Source organism: Rhinatrema bivittatum, chromosome 1 (assembly GCF_901001135.1).
Source record: "Rhinatrema bivittatum chromosome 1, aRhiBiv1.1, whole genome shotgun sequence".
NCBI classification, from domain to species: Eukaryota; Metazoa; Chordata; class Amphibia; order Gymnophiona; family Rhinatrematidae; genus Rhinatrema; species Rhinatrema bivittatum.
This window is the reverse complement of record NC_042615.1, coordinates 297,133,307-297,151,902: the sequence shown is the minus strand read 5'-3', so window position 1 is coordinate 297,151,902 and position 18,596 is coordinate 297,133,307. Positions and strand designations below refer to the sequence as shown.

The window sequence follows — 18,596 nt, the reverse complement described above, 5'->3', positions numbered from 1 at the left end:
AGGTGCCCTGCTCCCCTCACCCCAGCCATCTTCAGAGCTAAGATGTAAGGCAGGAAGCCTTTTGTATGGCAGCAAGCTGCTTCCTTGGAATGATCTAGTTCCATGTCTGCCAGTAAACCAGTGGCTCCTCCCCCATACCTCAAGCCTAATTTTCCTGCATTTTTAGTAGAGCATTGTATAAGGAGCTTAGCCTTTATTTGTGAATATCTGTCCCCCTGGAAACATCTATCATAGTAATGATGGCAGAAAAAGACCAAAAGGTCAATCCAGTCTGCCCAGTAAGCTTCTTATGGTGGTAACTGCTGCTCTGTGCAAGTTACCCCCAAGCCTTAATGTTAAGACTAGTAATACTACTAGTAATATTTTAATGGGGGTGAGCAGCCTTGATAATTCAGACAATGCTGCTTGAACATGTGTTGCTTTTGGTTGTAGAAGCAGTCCTGTGCTTTTTCCCTAATGTCTGCAAATCAGCACCCTGGACCGTAAAAGACAAGGCCCAGCTTTAGCTGTCTTCTGAATCAAATTCCTCTTTCACCCCCCACCGTTGAAGCAGAGATCAATGTTGCAATTGTGTGAATCATGAAAGCTAATTGGTTAAGGGTAGTAACTGCTGTTCCATGCAAGTTACTCCCATGCACCCTTTTCTTCGTTTCCAAGCTCTAGCCTTTAGGGATCTGTCTGTAACCTACCACTTGCCCACTTATAAACAGTTTGTCCAGTATCATTCAGGTTTTTGACAGTGCCAGACACATGATCCATGTTCTATTACCCGGCCTGGCTTTCCTCGGCCGTTGCTCCATTATGATAACTGTTGGCTGGCACTTCAGTGCATGAATACTGACTTCTGGAGAAGGCCTGGCTAAGAATATCACTGTAGTAGCTGGGCTAGAAATGGAGGAGCCTGGTGGCCATAGCATTGGTTTGAGATTCAAGGAGACCCAGGTTTTTAAATCAGACTTCCTTATTGTAACAGTCCTTGTGAACTTCTGCAAGCCACTTTAATCTCCTGTTTAATCAGTTGTACATTGTTTCTGGTAGGCACTTAGTATACCTGAATTCTAATATTTTGCTTTAACTTAAGCATTATTTGGAAAGATGGGCTAAAAATTCAAAATGTAATTATAAAATAAAAGGAAATTCCTTGTACTTGCAAGCGGAGGCTCGTGGGACTGTTTATTAGAAGCTAGTTTCAGTTGAGCAGGAAGAAACCGCAAGGCCAAAACTAAAATTAAAAATAAAATCTTCACTAATGATAGTAAGTAGCCCATGACCACTGTGTGGCTCACACCATATGCCATCGATAACTACGACACTTAGAATACCTGCTCTTTATTTCCTGTAGAAACAGCCAATTCAGTTGAAATTTTGCAGAGGTTAGAGCACATTGTGATGTCAAATATGTGTATATGTTTATGATTTTATTATTTATTGATGCATAAATGATACAGCTCAAATCTGCCCATACAACATCAAGTATTTTTAATGCTGCCCTGCTGTTGGTTGTCATTGAGCATTTTGAACACATCCTTGGTGTTGGCTAGTGCCTGCTGAATTCATTTCCTGCCTAGTTTCCAACAGCAAAAAAGAAAAAAAGTGGTCTTTAAGGTTTAATGATGTACTTGTAACAAATTCACAAACTTTTTGTCATAACCAAGGAAAGGAGATGGGTATCATGAAATGGCCACACATCTCCTTGTATGTCTGTGATGGCACAAGGGTGAGCCAGCAATTTAGTTGGAGGGGGTAAGGTGAGAGCTTGGGGTTTTGTAGACAGTCCAGGGGTGTGATTACTAGGTCGCTGCTTGGTTGGAGGACAGGGCTCGCTTGCTTTCACAGCACAGGTTAGATAACACGCCAAGCAACTAGAATCTAGAGCTTTTATGGAATATTACACCACCGCTTCTCAGACCTATGTATTATATTCACTAGCATATTCAAGAAGGCAGGTTTTTCCTGTTTTTAAACTTGTAGCATTATTATTTTTTTTATAGTGTAATAAAATCCTGAAGAGCCAGCTTGGATTAGCTGTTATGAACTGCTCTGTGGGGGTGTGTTTTATTTATTTATTTTTTAAAATGCAGGGGAAGGCTCTGTGGAGTGTCCTTGGATAAATGCTATCTGTTCATTCTCATGACATTTTTGTGGTCAGGTCTGAGTAAGGTGATCGTGACAGTAAAGGTGGAAAGGGAGAGGAGAATTTATAATTTTCACCATTGTCAGGCTGATTTGATTTCATGTTGCGTTATCAGATAGCAGTTCAGACTTGCTACCTGAAGCCTGAATTAACTTGTGCATGTGCCAGCATCTCATGCTCTCACCTCGTGTTTGGTATGTGGAAGGTGACGAGTTTGGCTTATCTTGGCAAAATGTTCTGAAATGTTTCCAGCTCGTATATAGGCTGCTGTGATGCACAGAGCAGCAGCACCACATGATTTCCTAAGCTTGGCTAGAGATGTGAAATAGTTTAAAAAGACGATGGGTTTGATTTGTTTTTAAGATATTGTAGTTCATTAAACTTATTATTTAATGAAGATTTTGAATGAAAAAGACATTTTAGGCAGGCAGGATTGATATCTTCCTTTTTATTTTTCATAGTTAGACCAAATAAATGCTTCCAGTCCTATTACTGGGAGTTATTTCTGACCACCTTTCATCTTTCTAGATCCTGTGGCTTCTTTGTAACTGCCCGTATGTGTCCCTTTCTGTCAGCTTTCATGGTCATAACCCTAATCTAGATTTGGGAATGTTCCTTCAGGAACCTAAGACATTCTGGAATTAGTCTATTTATATTTGGCGTGGGTTTACATGTTCAACAGTCATGACTGTAATGTTTACTTCATTTTCTCCTCTGTTTTTCCTGCTTCCTCATTTGTTTGGTCTAAACTTTAGTGAGAATATATTTCCTAATGATTTTTCTTTGTTCTTGTTTTTTTTGTTATCCCTGATTGTTTCTGTACAAAGATGTTCTTTGTATATACTTTGAAAACTTAATAAATTAGGGAAGAAAGCAAGCCTCTAATCTACACCTTGAGTCCTATAGCCTGCTTTCCCCATGCTCTCCATCTCCCAGTTTGTTGTCTTACAATCCATCTAGGACAGAACATTGAGAATTGTCTACATGTCCTTGTTTTAAGGCATTCTACTACTCTTCTTGCTTCCTTATTTCTTGCTGCACCAATTGCAGAGCAGTGTGGCTACTTTGAACCTCCTATTTTTTTTTTGGCTCCTTGGCTTTATTCTGTCACCTTTTAGTCCAGCCTGCAGATGCACCTCTTCAGAGAAGCATTCTGGTGGTCTCTAGCAGTCTCTTCCCATCTCATGTCTTCCAAGCTGATGTCGTCTCTTCCGGTCCTGTCCCTCCCCGGAGAGCCACCTCTGTTTTCTTTCCCTTTCTGGCATTCTGTCTTACCTGTTTATGACTTGTCCCTGTATGGGTTTGTTTATATGGACTTTCTGTGGCTCTGTGTGCATAAGAAAAATTAAAATAAGTTATTTTAGATTAGAAAATCATGTATATATTAAAATAGCTTTGTATACTCTTGCTACAAAAGCCAAGATAGCACACAAGCCTGGGGGGGGGGGGGGGGGGGGGCGAATAATTCAAAGATTATTGGCACCCAATGCCTTGACTGATCTGAAAATAAGTTTATTTCAAAAGTTTGCAGAAAGTAACTTTGTATGTGACTGATTTGGTCCCTCTGATTACTGATTCCTTTGCATGTGTTACTCAGTTCTGTTTTGTTTTATGACGTTTGCTCTTGTTCTAGGTTGCTGCAGCCACTGGTCATACTGTTGTGCTTGTGGACCAGGCAGAAGATATCCTGAAGAAGTCCAGGAAGGGGATTGAGGACAGCCTGAAGCGGGTGGCCAAGAAAATGTTTGCAGACAAGCCTGAGGTGACTGCTTGGTATTCAGAAGCACTGCATGAGTCTTCATTGGGTTGTTTTTTTTTTTTTTTTTTTTAATCGCCTGATCTGCAGTTGAGGAAAGCTCAACCAACAAACAGAAAATGGGTACCATACTTTTTAAAGCTAAAGAATCCAACAAAGGCAAAACATGCTTAAAATATACACCTGTCTTGTCTCTACAGTTGCCTAGAAATCATCTGTTCATATCCAGACTTCATTTCTACTCCTAGTGAAGTTTTTGATGGGGAGAAAACGCTTAATGTGGATAAAAGCATCTATGCAATACCAAGAAATGGTTTTACCAGCATAAAGCATAGGCAATCCATGCCACCCTTGCAGCTACAAATGGCCAAATATAGGGGCAGTAGCTTTATCAAGATTGCCATTTGTGTCTGTCATGCTCACTGTATCTTTCTGCCAGAAAGCAGGTGCTGAAGGGTATTTCTTGTTGCTGGTCTCATTTAGTTTGTTTGCATCAGGAGCTGTCTGCTTGGTTCTCAAGAGCCACAAACAAATCTGGTTTTCAAGTTATCCACAATGGATATGCACAAGTTGCATGGCTGCCTCCATCTAAGTAAATATCTCATGCATATTCATTATGGATATTAGGGATGAGCAGAAGGAAAAAAATTCATTTCGATTTGTTTTTCGTTTCGCCGGGACCCAAATTCATTGCATTAGTTTCAAAGGGGGAAAGACATTTGTTTAGTTTTATTTGTTTTTCGTTTTCCCATTAAAGTCAATGGGGAAGTATTTGCAGCCTATTTTTGGCTGCAGAATTGGGGTTTTCTTATCAATTCTGATTAAACTTCTGGGGAGTAATCAAAACAAGAAAAGAGCTGCAAGCTACTTAAACTGTGGCAAAGTGGCACCAAAGTGGCATGAATAGCCTAAGGCACTGTAAGAGGTACCAGGAGCGGCAAGAGTACTTAACAGAGGTGCAAAGCAGCAGCAAGAGTGTCAAAAACACACCACAGCTTCAAAAGAGAGCACCGATAATGGTTGCATGAACCCTCGAAGGCAGCACGACAGGCAAAGTGGCAAGACAAGTGGCATCAACATCCTACAGCACAATGAAGGGGGAATATAGGAAGCAGAGTTCCTTTATCGGCGCCCACAAGGCGCCGATAAAGAAACAAAGCAGCAGAAGGACTAGCATCAACACACTGAGGAACCGTGATAGTGGCAAGAACACCACAAGGAGTAGAGTGAGTTGTCTGGTGTATGGCAGCAAGGCAGAGTGGCAGAAAGTTGATAGGGGCAAGACAGTCTGGCAGAGCTGAGGTAGTCGGGTCCCTGTGGTTTTGATAGAGGCAAGACAGGCTGGCTACACCCGGGGAGAGTTCCCTTTCCTTTGCGCAGGAAAAGGGCTCCCTGAAATGGGTTGGCCCCTAGAATGTGGTGGTTCTGTTGGTGTCTAGTGAATACCCAGAAGCTGTTAACTGCTTATACACTTCAGCTGATGACAAAGGAACTTGAAGAGCTCTCAGAAATAAGAAAACTGCTACTCAAGTCCAAATCTACAATATCAACCTATATTGACTTTGTACCCTACACTAGTGCCTCTGTAAACTATGGGAACACAGAGCATGAACTAGAGTGCACCTACCACCAGTTTTCTATAGTACTAGAAACATTAATGTTGGCACCTAAAAAAAAGATTTAGGGAAAAAGGCCCATATTATGAAGGTCATGAAAACTATTGAATATATGAAATATGCGAGCTCCAAACAAACATCTTAAGTCAGCTTTTTATGTTCTTACATTCCAAATGTTGCAAATCAGGAAAAAGAATATTCTGTAAAGAAGTGATGCACAAATAAATGAAACTGAAATTAGAAATACTAGAAATAAACTCAGACAGGCACAGCGTTTGAGGTCAGGCCCTTATAGTGACGTAAGGGCTGGACAGACAGGCACAGCATTTGAGGTCAGGTACATGTGCTGATATTATCTGGAGCATATGAGGCAGTTGGAGCTGCTGCAAGGCTTTAAATTGCTTTTATTCATCTTACCATTCACAGGGAAAATTTAGAAACCCAAGCAAAGGCATGTTTATTTTCAAAAACACTAGCATTTCCATCAACTCTGGTGCCAGCCTTGAGCGGTGAGGGCTCATGATATCCCCTGTCATTGAAAATACACATTCACTGGGCACACTGGTTGGTGGACATGACAGATATTGCTGAGCCACTTTGGCTAGGTATGGCCAGACAGTGGACTTGTGTGCCCAATATGCCAGTGGATCTGTCTGCATGTCCTCTATGGGCGCTCTGTGAGATACCGTGTCACTGATATTTGTGCTGGTGTCTCTTTTGCTTGGGTGGGCTGAGAGTCCTTGCCAGCTGCTTTCACTCTAGCCCATTCCAGAACAGATGCTTGTATATGGGCAACATGGCTTTGGCATACTGAAGTGGAGGAGGAAGTACTAGCTGTCTCTGACAGTGCTGCTCCTGCTTGGGCTAGCACAACTCTCTGAAGTGCCTGCTGTTTCCTCCTCTGCTTCATGCCTAATCTGTCTCTGCCTATGGCGCTCTTGTTCACGGACTTTTGCTAACAGCAGGTCCTTCACAAATGTGAGACAATCTGACTGTAGGGCGAGTTTCCCTTTCACACGGATCACAGACTGTGGCGAGCATGTATGTGTGGTCTTTTGTTAAAGGTCTTAATCTCTCTTGCACCTGCTTCTGCAAAAAGTCCAGACAATGCAGCACCTCTGCTGTCATTCCTTCTTCCTGTGTAAAGCCCTCCAAATTTTCCTCCAGAAAACGAACTATAGGGATGATGTCAGCCAAGGCGGCACTTCTGGAACTCAGCTCCTCAATGGCATCCTTGAAGGGCTGCAGGATTTTTACCAGCTGACTCATGACTAACCAATCATGATGCCCTAGGGGACTCTGCACACCTATGCCCATTGCCGCAGAAAGTTCATGAAGGGGTGTCTGCTGCTCCACTAACCTCTGCAGCATCATGTAGGTGGAATTCCACCGGGTGGCAATGTCTTGAATGAGACGCTTGTGAGGCATCTCCAAATCAGTCTGCTTTTGTTGGAGAAACTGCCCCGCCTTCACACTTCCGTGGAAGTGCGCTGCTATGTTCCTGCACTTGTGTATTAACGTATGCAGGTATTCCTTCTCTTGGTGATTGGACTCCAACCCCAGAGCTGACTTCATTACCAGATGCAGAATGTGTGCAAAACATCGGATGTTCTGAAAGTGCCCGTCGCATATTGCCTTTACCATGTTTCCACCATTGTCTGTGACAAAGAACCCTGTCTGAAGATTCCTGTCTCGCTGGTGTAGCTGCCAGCATCTGTCTGCGTGCTAGAATATTGGCTGAGGTATGGGCCTCGTCTGTCAAGTGAGTGTGTAGTAAAGCCCACCTCCACCCTGATACTTGTTCTCTAATAGAGCTGCTGCCTGCTCCTGCCTCAGCCAGATCCCACCAGTGTGCTGTCAGGGAGAGGTAAGAGTGCGCAGCATTCATGGTGGTCCAGATATTGCAGGTGAAATGCACACTCCCCTGTGCCTTAGCTAGCAGCGCTTGGATGCGATTGCAACACTGGTTGTACAGGCTGGGGATGACCTTTCTGCTAAATGTGGTTCTGGAGGGGACTTTGTAATTTGGAACTAAGACCTTCAGCAAATGCTTGAAACCCACATTCTCCACTACCTGCAAGGGCAGATCATCAAGGGCAATAATTTTCCCCAATGCTCCTGGATACAACTTTTGAGGCTGCCTGCTTCCTTCCCTGGGATAGCGTTTCCGAACACCACCCCATTTCCTCTATGATGGGTTGTTGCTTCTGACACGTGGCAGGGGGCTGCTGACCTGCCACCTGACTGCTAGAAGGAGCTGAGAGTGTGGGGTGACTCTGCTCCTTTTCAACCACTTTATGCTGCCTGGAAAAAGGGGTCCCCTGACTGACTGGTACTGTCACCATCCCCAGATGGCAGTACTGTTGGGTGTTGCTTCTACATATGATGCATCATGCCAAAATTAGATGTCCCATTTGCTTGCCTCTGCTAATAACCCTGGCACAGTAAACTGAGCAAAACACGGGTCCTCCATCACTTTAAAGTGGCTCCAGATCACAGATTTCTTTCATGATCCCTTCTCTATAGCCTTTGGGGTGGATGTTGGCACTGGAGTTGAAGTAGTGGGTGCACCCTGAGAAGCAATGCCAGGGGCATCAGTCACACTCTGTGCCTGCGCTTACTGCTCTTCCTCCTCATCAGTTTCATCTCTCCCCTGCAGCACTGAAGTGGAGGCTAAGACAGAACTAACTAATTCTCCTAAACTTTCTTCAGCTATTACTACTTCCATTTCTGATGATGAGAAAACCACACAAGATGATTCTTCATTGGAATCAGAAGAAAACAGTACCTGCACTACATTTTCAACGCTAAGTTGAGTCTGCTGTCGCACTGCTGCTTTTGGGTCTCACTCTTTTGTCTTGCATGACTCAGCCTCCCCTTCCCTCACCTCCAAAACTACAGGGTCAGAAACAGGTGGTGCTGTGCATCACCTTTAAATTTGTTTTTTCCGGATGGAACTGCCTGCCCCTCCAGAGATTTTAGATTGGAACAGTTCCCTTTTTAACTTTAATGGGGGACTGACAATGCCTTTTGAAGTGCCTCCTCTGCCAGTCCCAATCACTCATCTACCTTTCCCTGACATGGATTTAATGTTACTGCCTACTAGGGATTTCAATTAAAATTTCTTTATTGGTGAATGAACACCTCTGTACCAATATATGTGAGTCTGAAAAACTGCCCACAGACGCATGGTACAGTGCTTTGTGCACTACAACTGAGACCGCTGTATGTGCACACCAAACTTTTAACTCCAAAAGAGGCCTACTGGGGATTTGGCTTAAAAGAGCACTGCTGTACTAATATATGTGAGTCTGGAAAACTGCCCACAGACGCACGGTGCAGTGCCTTGATGTACACAACTGAGACTGCTCTGTGTGCACAAAAAAATGAAACAGCAGAGAAAAGACTTGACTGGAAGCCTGAGCAAGCACAATTCCTAGTGATGCTGCTTCTTGTTTGAAAATACCAACTCACACTATCTCCTACCCACACCCTGCCTGTGCCTGCACCAACCTACCCCAGGGAGGTAAGATAAGCAGCAAAATGCCACTGCTGGCAGCTTGTCTCAGTGGAAGAAACAGTCTGAGTTTAATTAAAAAAAAAAAAAAAAAGCGCAGTCAAAAGCCTGGCTGGCACTGCAGCAAAAACATATCTTTTTTTCAATGGAAAAATCTATCAAAGTAGCGATTGAATACAGATTTGAGACACTCAGACTAGCTCTGAGTAAAGCCACCACCCCTGACAACACCCGCAAAGAGAGTGGCACGCCGCGTGCTTAAGATATAAATAGAACAGCGTCGAAGAGCACTGAGTGAGAGCAGTGATTGGCTGCGTTAGAAAAATGCTTAGCTCTGATAGGTTGCATTCTCATCTCCTTGCCAACCTGTCTGACTCATTCTGACAGGGCTGTGAGGTCAGTTATGACTCACAGGAAAAGGGCTGGTTTTTGCTATGGATACTCCCACATGGCCTTCTCCTATTTCAAACGACCACTAAGAAATCACTGCAAACCAAAAGAATGAAACTAATATATGTTTTATTCGTGGGGATCGCCATGCGTTTCGCGAACCCATCAATCAAACAAACAGGGACTTATGCGTTGCGGATTGCACATTCGTTGAAAACAAATGCACATCCCTAATGGAAATCCTTGAAACCAGGCTTTTTGTGGCCCTTGAGGATTTGAATTGGCTACTCCTGGTCTACCTGAAGGACTTTTAATTGTAACAAGCTTTAAACAAGTTTTCCGAAGTCAAACAATGACATTGAACAAGCAAAAGAAAGCCCAAGGATATTCTTCTGGGAATCGCTTGTTGCTTAATGTCAGCGTCCTTGCTATATATAACAACAAAAATACCATGCTGGGTCAGGCCAAGCTTAGTTCGAGCCCAGCATCCTGTATTAGACCGTGGCCAGTCCAGGTCATATATACCTGTCAGATCCCAAATAGTTGATCTGTTTCTTGTATCTTATTTCCAGGGATAAGCTCTGGCTTTCCTAAGTCTGCCTGGATAATAACTGTTATATGGACTTTTCCTTCAGGAACTTGTCCAGTCCTCTTTTGAATCTGTTAGTTGTCTTGACCATGTCCTCCGGCAACAGATTCCATAGCTTTATTGTGCACTGAGTGGAAAAAAAAATACTTCCTAGGATTACTTTTAAATTTGCCTGTTGCTGGTTTCATGAAGTGTCCCCCTAGTCTTATTGTTTGAAAGGGTAAATAACTGTTCCATATGTACCCATGCCATCCCACTCATGATTTATAACTTTCAATTATATTCCCTCTCTTGTCTCTCTTCCAAGCTAAAGAGCCCTAATCTGTTTAGCCTTTCTCCATAAGGGAATTTACCATTCCCCTCCAGCAGATGGAGACAAAGTTTTACTGACATTGTAATTTAAGACTAGGTGCCATCTGCAGTCCCTCAGTATTTCTGTCTCCAGCAGATGTTGGAGGTGCAAAGCCTGCAGTCTGACTTGAAAAAAAAAGAGGGCAAATAGGATTTGCCTCCTGGAAGGTAGTTAGGCCCTGGTGGGGCCATCCCTTCTAGTGCTTGAGGCTCTTGAGCAGGGAGTCGGAGATCCTGTTTTTGCTCGTATCCTTGGCCGGCAGGGCTGATACTCAGGGGTCCCGGATCCCTGGAGCCTGTTGCCTCTTCACAGAGCCTGCTGCATTATTTCAGGGAAGTTCCTCTGTTTGCTTGTTAAAGTTTTATTCAAAAAAAAAAATGTTTTTTTCCTTTGGGGCACAGGGACAGCCCGATCTTTCTTACTTTGGTACCTTATTTCGGTGGTCTGCTCACAGAAGGTTGTTTTCCTCCTTCCTCCAGCCCTTGCTGCCTCTCTCCCTTGTGCCATAGTTGGCCCAGGCTCCACTTGAGATGGAGTGCAGCCGGTTCAGCCACCAGGGACACACGGTCGTGTCTTTCCCGTGCAGGCCTTTGCTCCCGATGCCTCCCCAGAGGGGAGGGACTGTCTGGGAGCATCGCAGGCGGCACGAGCAGAGCTCACCACAATTTGGGAAATCTGTCTACAGTGCAATTGGGGCCTGAGGACTTGTTCCAGTGGGAACAGCGGCCATGTCACATTTTCATTCAGCTGCGCAGGCCACGGCAGAGTAGCGATCTTCCTCCCCCTTTGTCTCCGGAGGTTCAGGTCTCCGGGGGAGGTTGTCTGGATGCTGGGGGCCCACCTGGGAGCAATGGAGACCTCGGGGCTCAATCTGATACGTCCTCTTTCCTCCAATTTCATCCTTTTGCTTCACAAGGCCTATAAGGCCAGGAAGACAGCACACAGAGGTCCTGTTAGAGAAGCCCCAGGGCAGCCCTTCAAGAGATCTAGGTCCGTGGGGGCTCCTGAGGGCTTTGGCTCCCCCTACTGACATGGATTCTTCCTCTGCCGCCTCAGACAAGGAGGGGCCCAGGGAGCAGATTCTCAGGAGTCAGGGCCATGGGTCAGACCCCTGGATCCGGAACAGACTCTTTTGCAGGGTGCATCCCTTGAGGGTGATGACCCTAAGGTGGTGCGCTTATTCTATAAGTAGGAGCTGAGCCCTCTTTATTCCAGCAGTGTTGGAGGAGTTGGGCATTGAGGTTCCACGACAGGATTCTGAGGTGGGAGTGGTGGACCTGGTCATGGTTGGCCTCCAGGGTCCAGCAAAGTCCTTCCTGTCCATAGTTCTGAAAGTGCTCTCCTCTCCCAAGAGTGGGATATGCCGGACACTGGGTTGAAGGTCAGCAAAGCATTGGTCAGATTGTATCCACTGCCTGAGGGAGGCCCTCAATCTGCTCAAGGTTCCCAAGGTGGATGTTGTGGTTTCTGCAGTCACCAAAAAGACAACCATTCCAGTCACTGGTGCAGCAGCCTTACGGGATCTTCAGGACAGGAAACTGGAGGTGCAACTCAAGGAGATTTTTGAGGTGTTGGCGCTTAGGCCGCTATGTGTAGCAGTTTCATGCTGCAGGCTGGTCTTTGCTGGGTTCAGCAGCTACAGTTGACAAGTCTTTGGTGCCTGAGGCTGTCCAGGCAGAACGGCTGATGCCCTTTATGACCTTCTTAGGACTTCTTCTCAGATGATGTTGGTGGTTTTGGCCAGGTGCTTCCTCTGGTTGAGGAATTGGTCGGCTGATGTTTCCTCCAAGGCGCAGTTGGGATCTTTATCCTTTAAGGGAAAATTGCTCTTAGGTAAAGACCTTGAGGAAATGATCAAGTCGCTAGGGGAGAACAAATTCTATAAGCTACAAATTTTAAAAAGATTAAAACCTTTTTTACACACGGGATTTCCGTACAGTGCTTCAGGCACTTATATCACCGAAGTTGGATTATTGCAATGCCCTCTTGTTGGGAGTACCTTACTCAACTTTGCGCCCTTTGCAGCTATTGCAGAATGCAGCAGCGCGCTTACTAACCAACAAGAGGAAATATGACCATATTTCACCGGTTTTGAAGGAACTTCATTGGTTACCTATTCAGTCAAGAATACATTATAAATGTCTACTACTAATTTATAAATCAGTCTACGGAAACGATACGGAATGGTTAAATGCATCTTTATGTATCCACACCCCAGCTCATAATCTAAGATCCTCAGGGAAAGCATTTCTAACAATACCATCTCCAAAAATAGCGCATTTGAGCTCAGTCAGAGAGAGATCTTTGGCCCTGGCTGGACCAAAAATTTGGAATGCATTACCTTTAGATATCAGAACTGAAACAAGCCTTCATAAGTTTAGAAAACTCATAAAAAGCTGGTTATTTGAACAAGCGTTCAATGATCCATCTGGAACCAGCGGCTGATCATTTCCCAGACCATTAAGTCATAAATTTTAGTAGCTTAGCTTTACTTTCAACAAATTGTGGGCTATTGTTAGTCTGGGAGAGTAAGAAAGGGAGGGAGCTTTTAAGAGCTGAGAAAGGGATTAGATGATTAGCACTTGGTATGCGCTAACTCATGGTATGTTAGTTTTATTTTCATTTTCCATATCCATGATAGTCCTAAGCCTAGGTTGTAGTTAGTAATTTTATTAGCTTATCAGGTTTTATTTTATTGTATTAGTTATAGTTTCAATGTATTTTAGTCTTATTTTAGATTGCATTTTATTGTATTAGATTTATAGTATTATGATTGTACTGTGATTTATTTTTTGCATTGTTAACAGACTTGATATCTGTCAAGGAAAGTCGGTATATAAAAAGATGTAAATAAATAAAATAAGTCCATAAGTTACCTGAGGACAGGCCAAAAGGCAAGAACTTCCCATCCTCTCATTCCCACTTCAAAGGGAATCTGAGATTCTGGGGGCCCAGACCCTAGGCCCCACCCCAAGACGAGTCTCTGGTCATCAACAATCCTGATCTCAGTCCTTTCAAGGCTGTTGACCCGGCAGAGATGGCCCTTCCCAGGGAGGATGTGGCATCAAGTCTTCCCAATGAGATGAGGCTGTTCACTCCTTTGTCCTGCAGATAGGAGGCCCCCCTCTCCACTATTTTACGAGGAGTGGACCAAGGTCACATCAGACCAGTGGGTCCTAAATGCGGTAAGACATGATTATGCTTTTTCTCATCCGCTAAGAGACCTATTTCTGGTGTCCCTGTACTCTAACCGGGAGAAGGTGCTCGCAGTAAGGGCCATTGTTCAACACCTGTGTCAGTTGGGAGCCATCATCCCCGTCCCCCCAGACGAACGAAGATCCGGCTGCTACTCCATCTATTTTATCGTTCCCAAAAAGGAAGGCATGTTCCGCCCCATCCTGGACTTTTGAAGAGTAAACGTGGCTATGAAAGTTCCTCTGTTCTGGATGGAGACATGTGGTCCATGATTGCGGTGGTACACAAAGGGGAGTATCTGGCCTCCCTGGATTTGACTGAGGCTTACCTGCACATCAGAATCAGATCATCAAAGCTATGAGGTTCATGATTCTGGGAGAACACTTTCAGTTTTTGCACTCTCCCCTTCGGCTTGGCTACGGCACCCAGGACTTTCACAAAGGTGATGATCGTGGTGGCTGTTGCTGTCCGGGATGAACCAGAACACCCTCCCTATTTGGACGATTGGTTGATTCGAGTGAAGTCAGAATCCCTTTGCTGGAGGGCAGTGGATTTGGTGCTCAGGTATCTCCATCAACTTAGCAAGGTCTTATCTGGTTCTTTCCCAGAGTCTGGAATTCCTGGGGGCACTGTTCGACATGAAGGCGGGGAAAGGGTTCGTAACCGAGGAGCGGATTATTGAGCTTCAGGCTCAGGTCAGAGGATTGTTTGTTTAGATAAACAAATTCCCAAGGTTTGGGATTTAAAAGTACTGTGGTGTCTGGCTTCTACCTTGGAGCTGGTTCCATGGGCCTCTGCTCACATGTGGCCACTGCAGTCGGCATTACTGTCTCGCTGGGACCCATTATCGGAGCGTTATCAGCTACCTCTCCCTCTATACCGGTGTCAGTACTGTCTGTCTCTCATGGTAGCTCCACCAGGACATGTTGAGCCGGGGAGTAGATCTCTATATTCCATTCTGGATGGTCGTTACCACTGATGCCAGTCTCTTTGGCTGGGGTGCAGTATCCCAGCGCCAGTCGGTGCAAGGCTGCTGGTCTCAGGAGGAAGCTTCCTGGTCCATCAATCATCTAGAGACCAGGGTGGTGTCTGGCCCTACTCGCGTTTCTCCCCTTGGTGGGGGGCCGGCCTGTGAGGGTCTTGTCTGATAGTGTGACAGCGGTGGTTTGTATCAGTTGCCAGAGTGGAACAAAGAGCCTTTCAGTGGCACAGGAAGCCTGTCTTCTGGTAGAATGGGCAGAACAGCATCTGGAGCGTTTGACTGCCTTGCACATAGTGGGCTCAGACAACGTGCAAGCAGATTTCCTGAGTCGCCAATAGCTGGCCCCAGGGAGTGGGAGCTGTCAAAGGAAGCAATGGCACCTCGTTCGTCGTCAGTGGGGGACCCCGTGCATGGACTTGATGGTGATGTTTCGAAGTGCCCAGGCCCCACGTTTCTTCAGTTGACAGGAAAGCGGAGCAAAGGGAGTAAATGCATTAGTTTTCCATTGGCCGACAGACATCCTGTTGTGTGTGTGTGTGTGTGTGTATGCCCTCCTTGGCCTTTGGTGGGCAAGATTCTACGGAGAAGAGAGATTCATCTGAGCCCAGTGATTCTAGTGGCACCAGGGTGGCCGCGATGTCCATGGTTCGCGGACTTTGTCAGCCTAGCAGTGGATGACCCACTGTGGCTCACCCATCTTCCAAACCTACTGCATCAGGGACCAGTTTAGATCAGCAGATCGATTTCTGTCTAGAGGCTTGGCTTTTGAAAAGCATCTGCTGAAGGAAAGAAAGTTATTCAGATGCAGTCAGTGCTATGCTCTTGCAATGTAGGAATACCTCCACTTCTCTGGCCTATGCAAGAGTGTGGAGAGTTTTTTGGATTCCTGGTGTTCTGATTGGTGGGTGGACCCTAGGCAAGTGTCCGTGGGGCATATTTTGGCCTTCCTTCAAGATGGTATGGCAGAACCAATTTAATTCTCTTAAGGTTTAGGTGACTGCGCTCTGTTTGCGGGGCAAGGTTCATGGGTCGTCACTTTCGGCTCATCTGAACATCATCCGTTTTCTTCGGGGCGCAAAGCATTTGCGCTATCCTGGAACCTTAATTTGGTCTTAAGGAGCCTATGTGCGACCCCTTTGAGCCTCTGCGGTGTGAGACTATGAAGGATCTGACTTTGAAAGTGGTCTCTTTTTGGTGGCCATCCGTCTGGCGCGTAGAACATCTGAGCTCCAAGCTCTTTCCTGTAGGGAACCCTTTTTGAGATTCTCAGACGAGGGGGTTTCCTTGCAGACTGTACCTTCCTTTTTACCTAAGGTGGTGTCTTCCTTCCACGTTAATCAGTCTGTGGAACTTCCATCTTTCTCAGACTTAGATCTGGGAGCGCCGCACACTAGAGTTACTTCGCTAGACATCAGGTGAGCCTTGATGAGATACCTGGAGGATACAAATAGTTTCCGCATGTCGGACCACCTTTTTGTGCGGTGCCAAGAAAGGGCATAAAGCTTCAAGTGACTATTATGAGGTGGTTGAGAGGCTATTAATTTAGCATACATGTGTCAGGGTCGCCAGATTCCAGAGGGTCTACAGGTTCATTCTACTCTATCTCAGGCAGCCTCTTGGGCCAAGTGTCAATTAGTCTTTCCTCAGGAGATCTGTAGAGTGGCTACTTGGAAGTCGTTGCACACTTTTGCCAGACATTATCATTTGGATGTCCAGGCCCTGGGGGCTGGAAATCTTGGTGCGAGTGTGCTGCGAATGGGATTTCTCCCAGTCCCACCCTACTTAGGGCAGCTTTGGTACATCCCAGGAGTTTGGACTGATCTGGGTACGTACAGGGAAAGGAAAATTGGTTCTTACCTGCAAATTTTCGTCCCTGTAGTACCTCTGATCAGTTCAGAGTCCCGCCCTTGATTAGCAAAGGGTAGTGGGAGAGTTCACAAGATCTGTCTGTTGCTGTATGTTCTCTGAAGAGCACAGATTTTGTAGATCCTGCACATGATTTTGGTGAAAGGGCATTGTGTTGAATGTTTTTAGGGTTATCCTCGTCCCCCTAATCTTTTGAGGGGAGTATGCATAGTTTATTTAATTCTCCTTTTTTTTTTTCTGGCTTAGGTACAGATTAATACTGAGGGACTGCAGGTGGCACCTCATCTTAAGTGTCAGTAAAACTTTCTCGTCTCCATCTGCTGGAGGGGAGGCAAAACCCAGGAGTCTGGACTGATCTGTGGTACTACAGGAACAAAAATTAGCAGGTAAGAACCAATTTTCCTATCCCCTTTATCATTTTTGTCACCCTTCTTTGTACCTTTTCTATGTCCATTGTCTTTTTTTTCTTTTTTAAATAGCTGACCAGACATGCATGCAGTACTTAAGTTGCAGTTGCACCATGGATCTATCCAAAGGCATTATGATATTCTCAGTTTTGTTCTCTTTTCTTTCCATATAATTCCTAACATTCTATTTGCTTTTTTGACCGCTGCCACACCCTAAGCTGAAGATTTCAATGTATTTTCCCCTAAGACTCTAAATGAGGAACAGCATCATGTACCTTTAGCTGAGGTTTTTCCCTATTTGCATTACTTTGCACGTATCCACAATAAACTGCATCTGCTATTTAGATGGCCAGTCTCCTAGTCTCACAAGGTTCTTCTGCAGTTTCTCAAAATTCACTTCTGTTTTAATGACTTGAAACAGTGTTGATGAGCATTGGCACCAGGGAAACTACAGAAAACTTGTATTAAACTGTGAGAAAGCTATTCTGATCAGTGTTCTTGCAGAATTTCTTTGAAAAGCCTTGATTTGGGTAGAATTGCTCTTGCCTGCTACCTCTTATCTGGAGGAGTCTCAATCTAACCCACAGAGGACTGCTTCAAGCTGGGGCTTGAACAAACACACATACTAGCCTAACAAAGGCAGAAAAGAAAGATGCGGAGAAGTATGAGAGTTGGAATTTGCAGTTTTATTGTGCCTCGCATCTCCAGTAGTTTATCCACTCCCACACAGGCAGAATGTTTTGGTTGCCACTTCACAGGATGTTTGCATTGCCGAGAACAGGTGTTCCTTAAGGTCTCTTAGCCAACCCTGTCACTGCTCAAGCTTAAGTCTGAAAACTGGAAATTAACCTTTTTATGTTTGCTGTTTTTGTTTCCAGGCTAGTTCCCAGTTCGTTGAGAAGACCTTAAAGAATCTCACAGTGAGCACAGATGCGGCATCTGTAGTGCACAGCAGTGACCTGGTTGTGGAAGCTATTGTAGAGAACCTGAACGTGAAGAATGAACTGTTCAACAGACTGGACAAGTTTGCTCCAGAGTAGGTGCAAGTGATGCAGGGCACAACCAAGCTCTTGTGATCTGTTTGCAAAAAGTGATATACACTCGTTTTTTGTTTTCACCTCGCCCCTTGTCAAGACATTTCTATTTGACCTTGATTATCTTAATAGTTGAAACTCACGTAGTTAAGGATGTAACTTTGAAGAAATTAAAATTATTTTCCGGTGTGGCTCCTCTTCTCTAATATGTGGCCACGCAGTTTTCTCCTCCTCCTCTTGGGCTTTCAGGTCAGTTGGGACTAGCCTTTGACTGGGGGCTATGAGCCTTCATTTGTTGATTTATATGGCATTGCTTGAGATGCATATTCTGTGGCTCCCTCTGGAGCCAGTAAGGGGCTATTGTGGGATGGCCATGAGTGCTGCATCCCTTTTGGATTTAGAAATTGGACGTGGGTCTTCTCACGGTAGTTCGCAGCACTACAATTTAAGTTATCAGTCTGAGCCATGCGCCCCCTCCCCCCCCCCCCCCCCCCCCCCTTATGACAAACTATCTGGGATTTTATATTTCCTATTTGAGGTTTGGAATTATTTTAGCATATCCATGGATCTTGAGAGAAGGCGAAGCAGAAGGTTTAGTAGTTTGAGTTCCAGATATGTGTGTGTGGGGGGGGGGGGTTTAATTTAGTGTAACTTATATTAAACACTTTCTTAAACTGTACTATATTTGAGCTTAAAGCTTGTGGTGTTTTGCTTCTTAAATGGATCTCTTTATTTCAGAAGAGCAAAGGAAATTGTTA

General features: G+C 44.9%; 1 protein-coding gene across 1 annotated transcript in view; it reads left to right on the top strand.

Annotated features, from left to right (window-relative positions):
- The window catches only part of HADH (hydroxyacyl-CoA dehydrogenase), a 114,401-nt gene that overhangs the window by 27,350 nt on the left and 68,455 nt on the right, over positions 1–18,596 (top strand). Inside the window, exons 2-3 of the mRNA XM_029596734.1 lie at positions 3,768–3,896; positions 17,683–17,840. Coding sequence (XP_029452594.1) covers positions 3,768–3,896; positions 17,683–17,840 — 287 coding nt within the window. The remainder of the gene's footprint in view (positions 1–3,767; positions 3,897–17,682; positions 17,841–18,596) is intronic.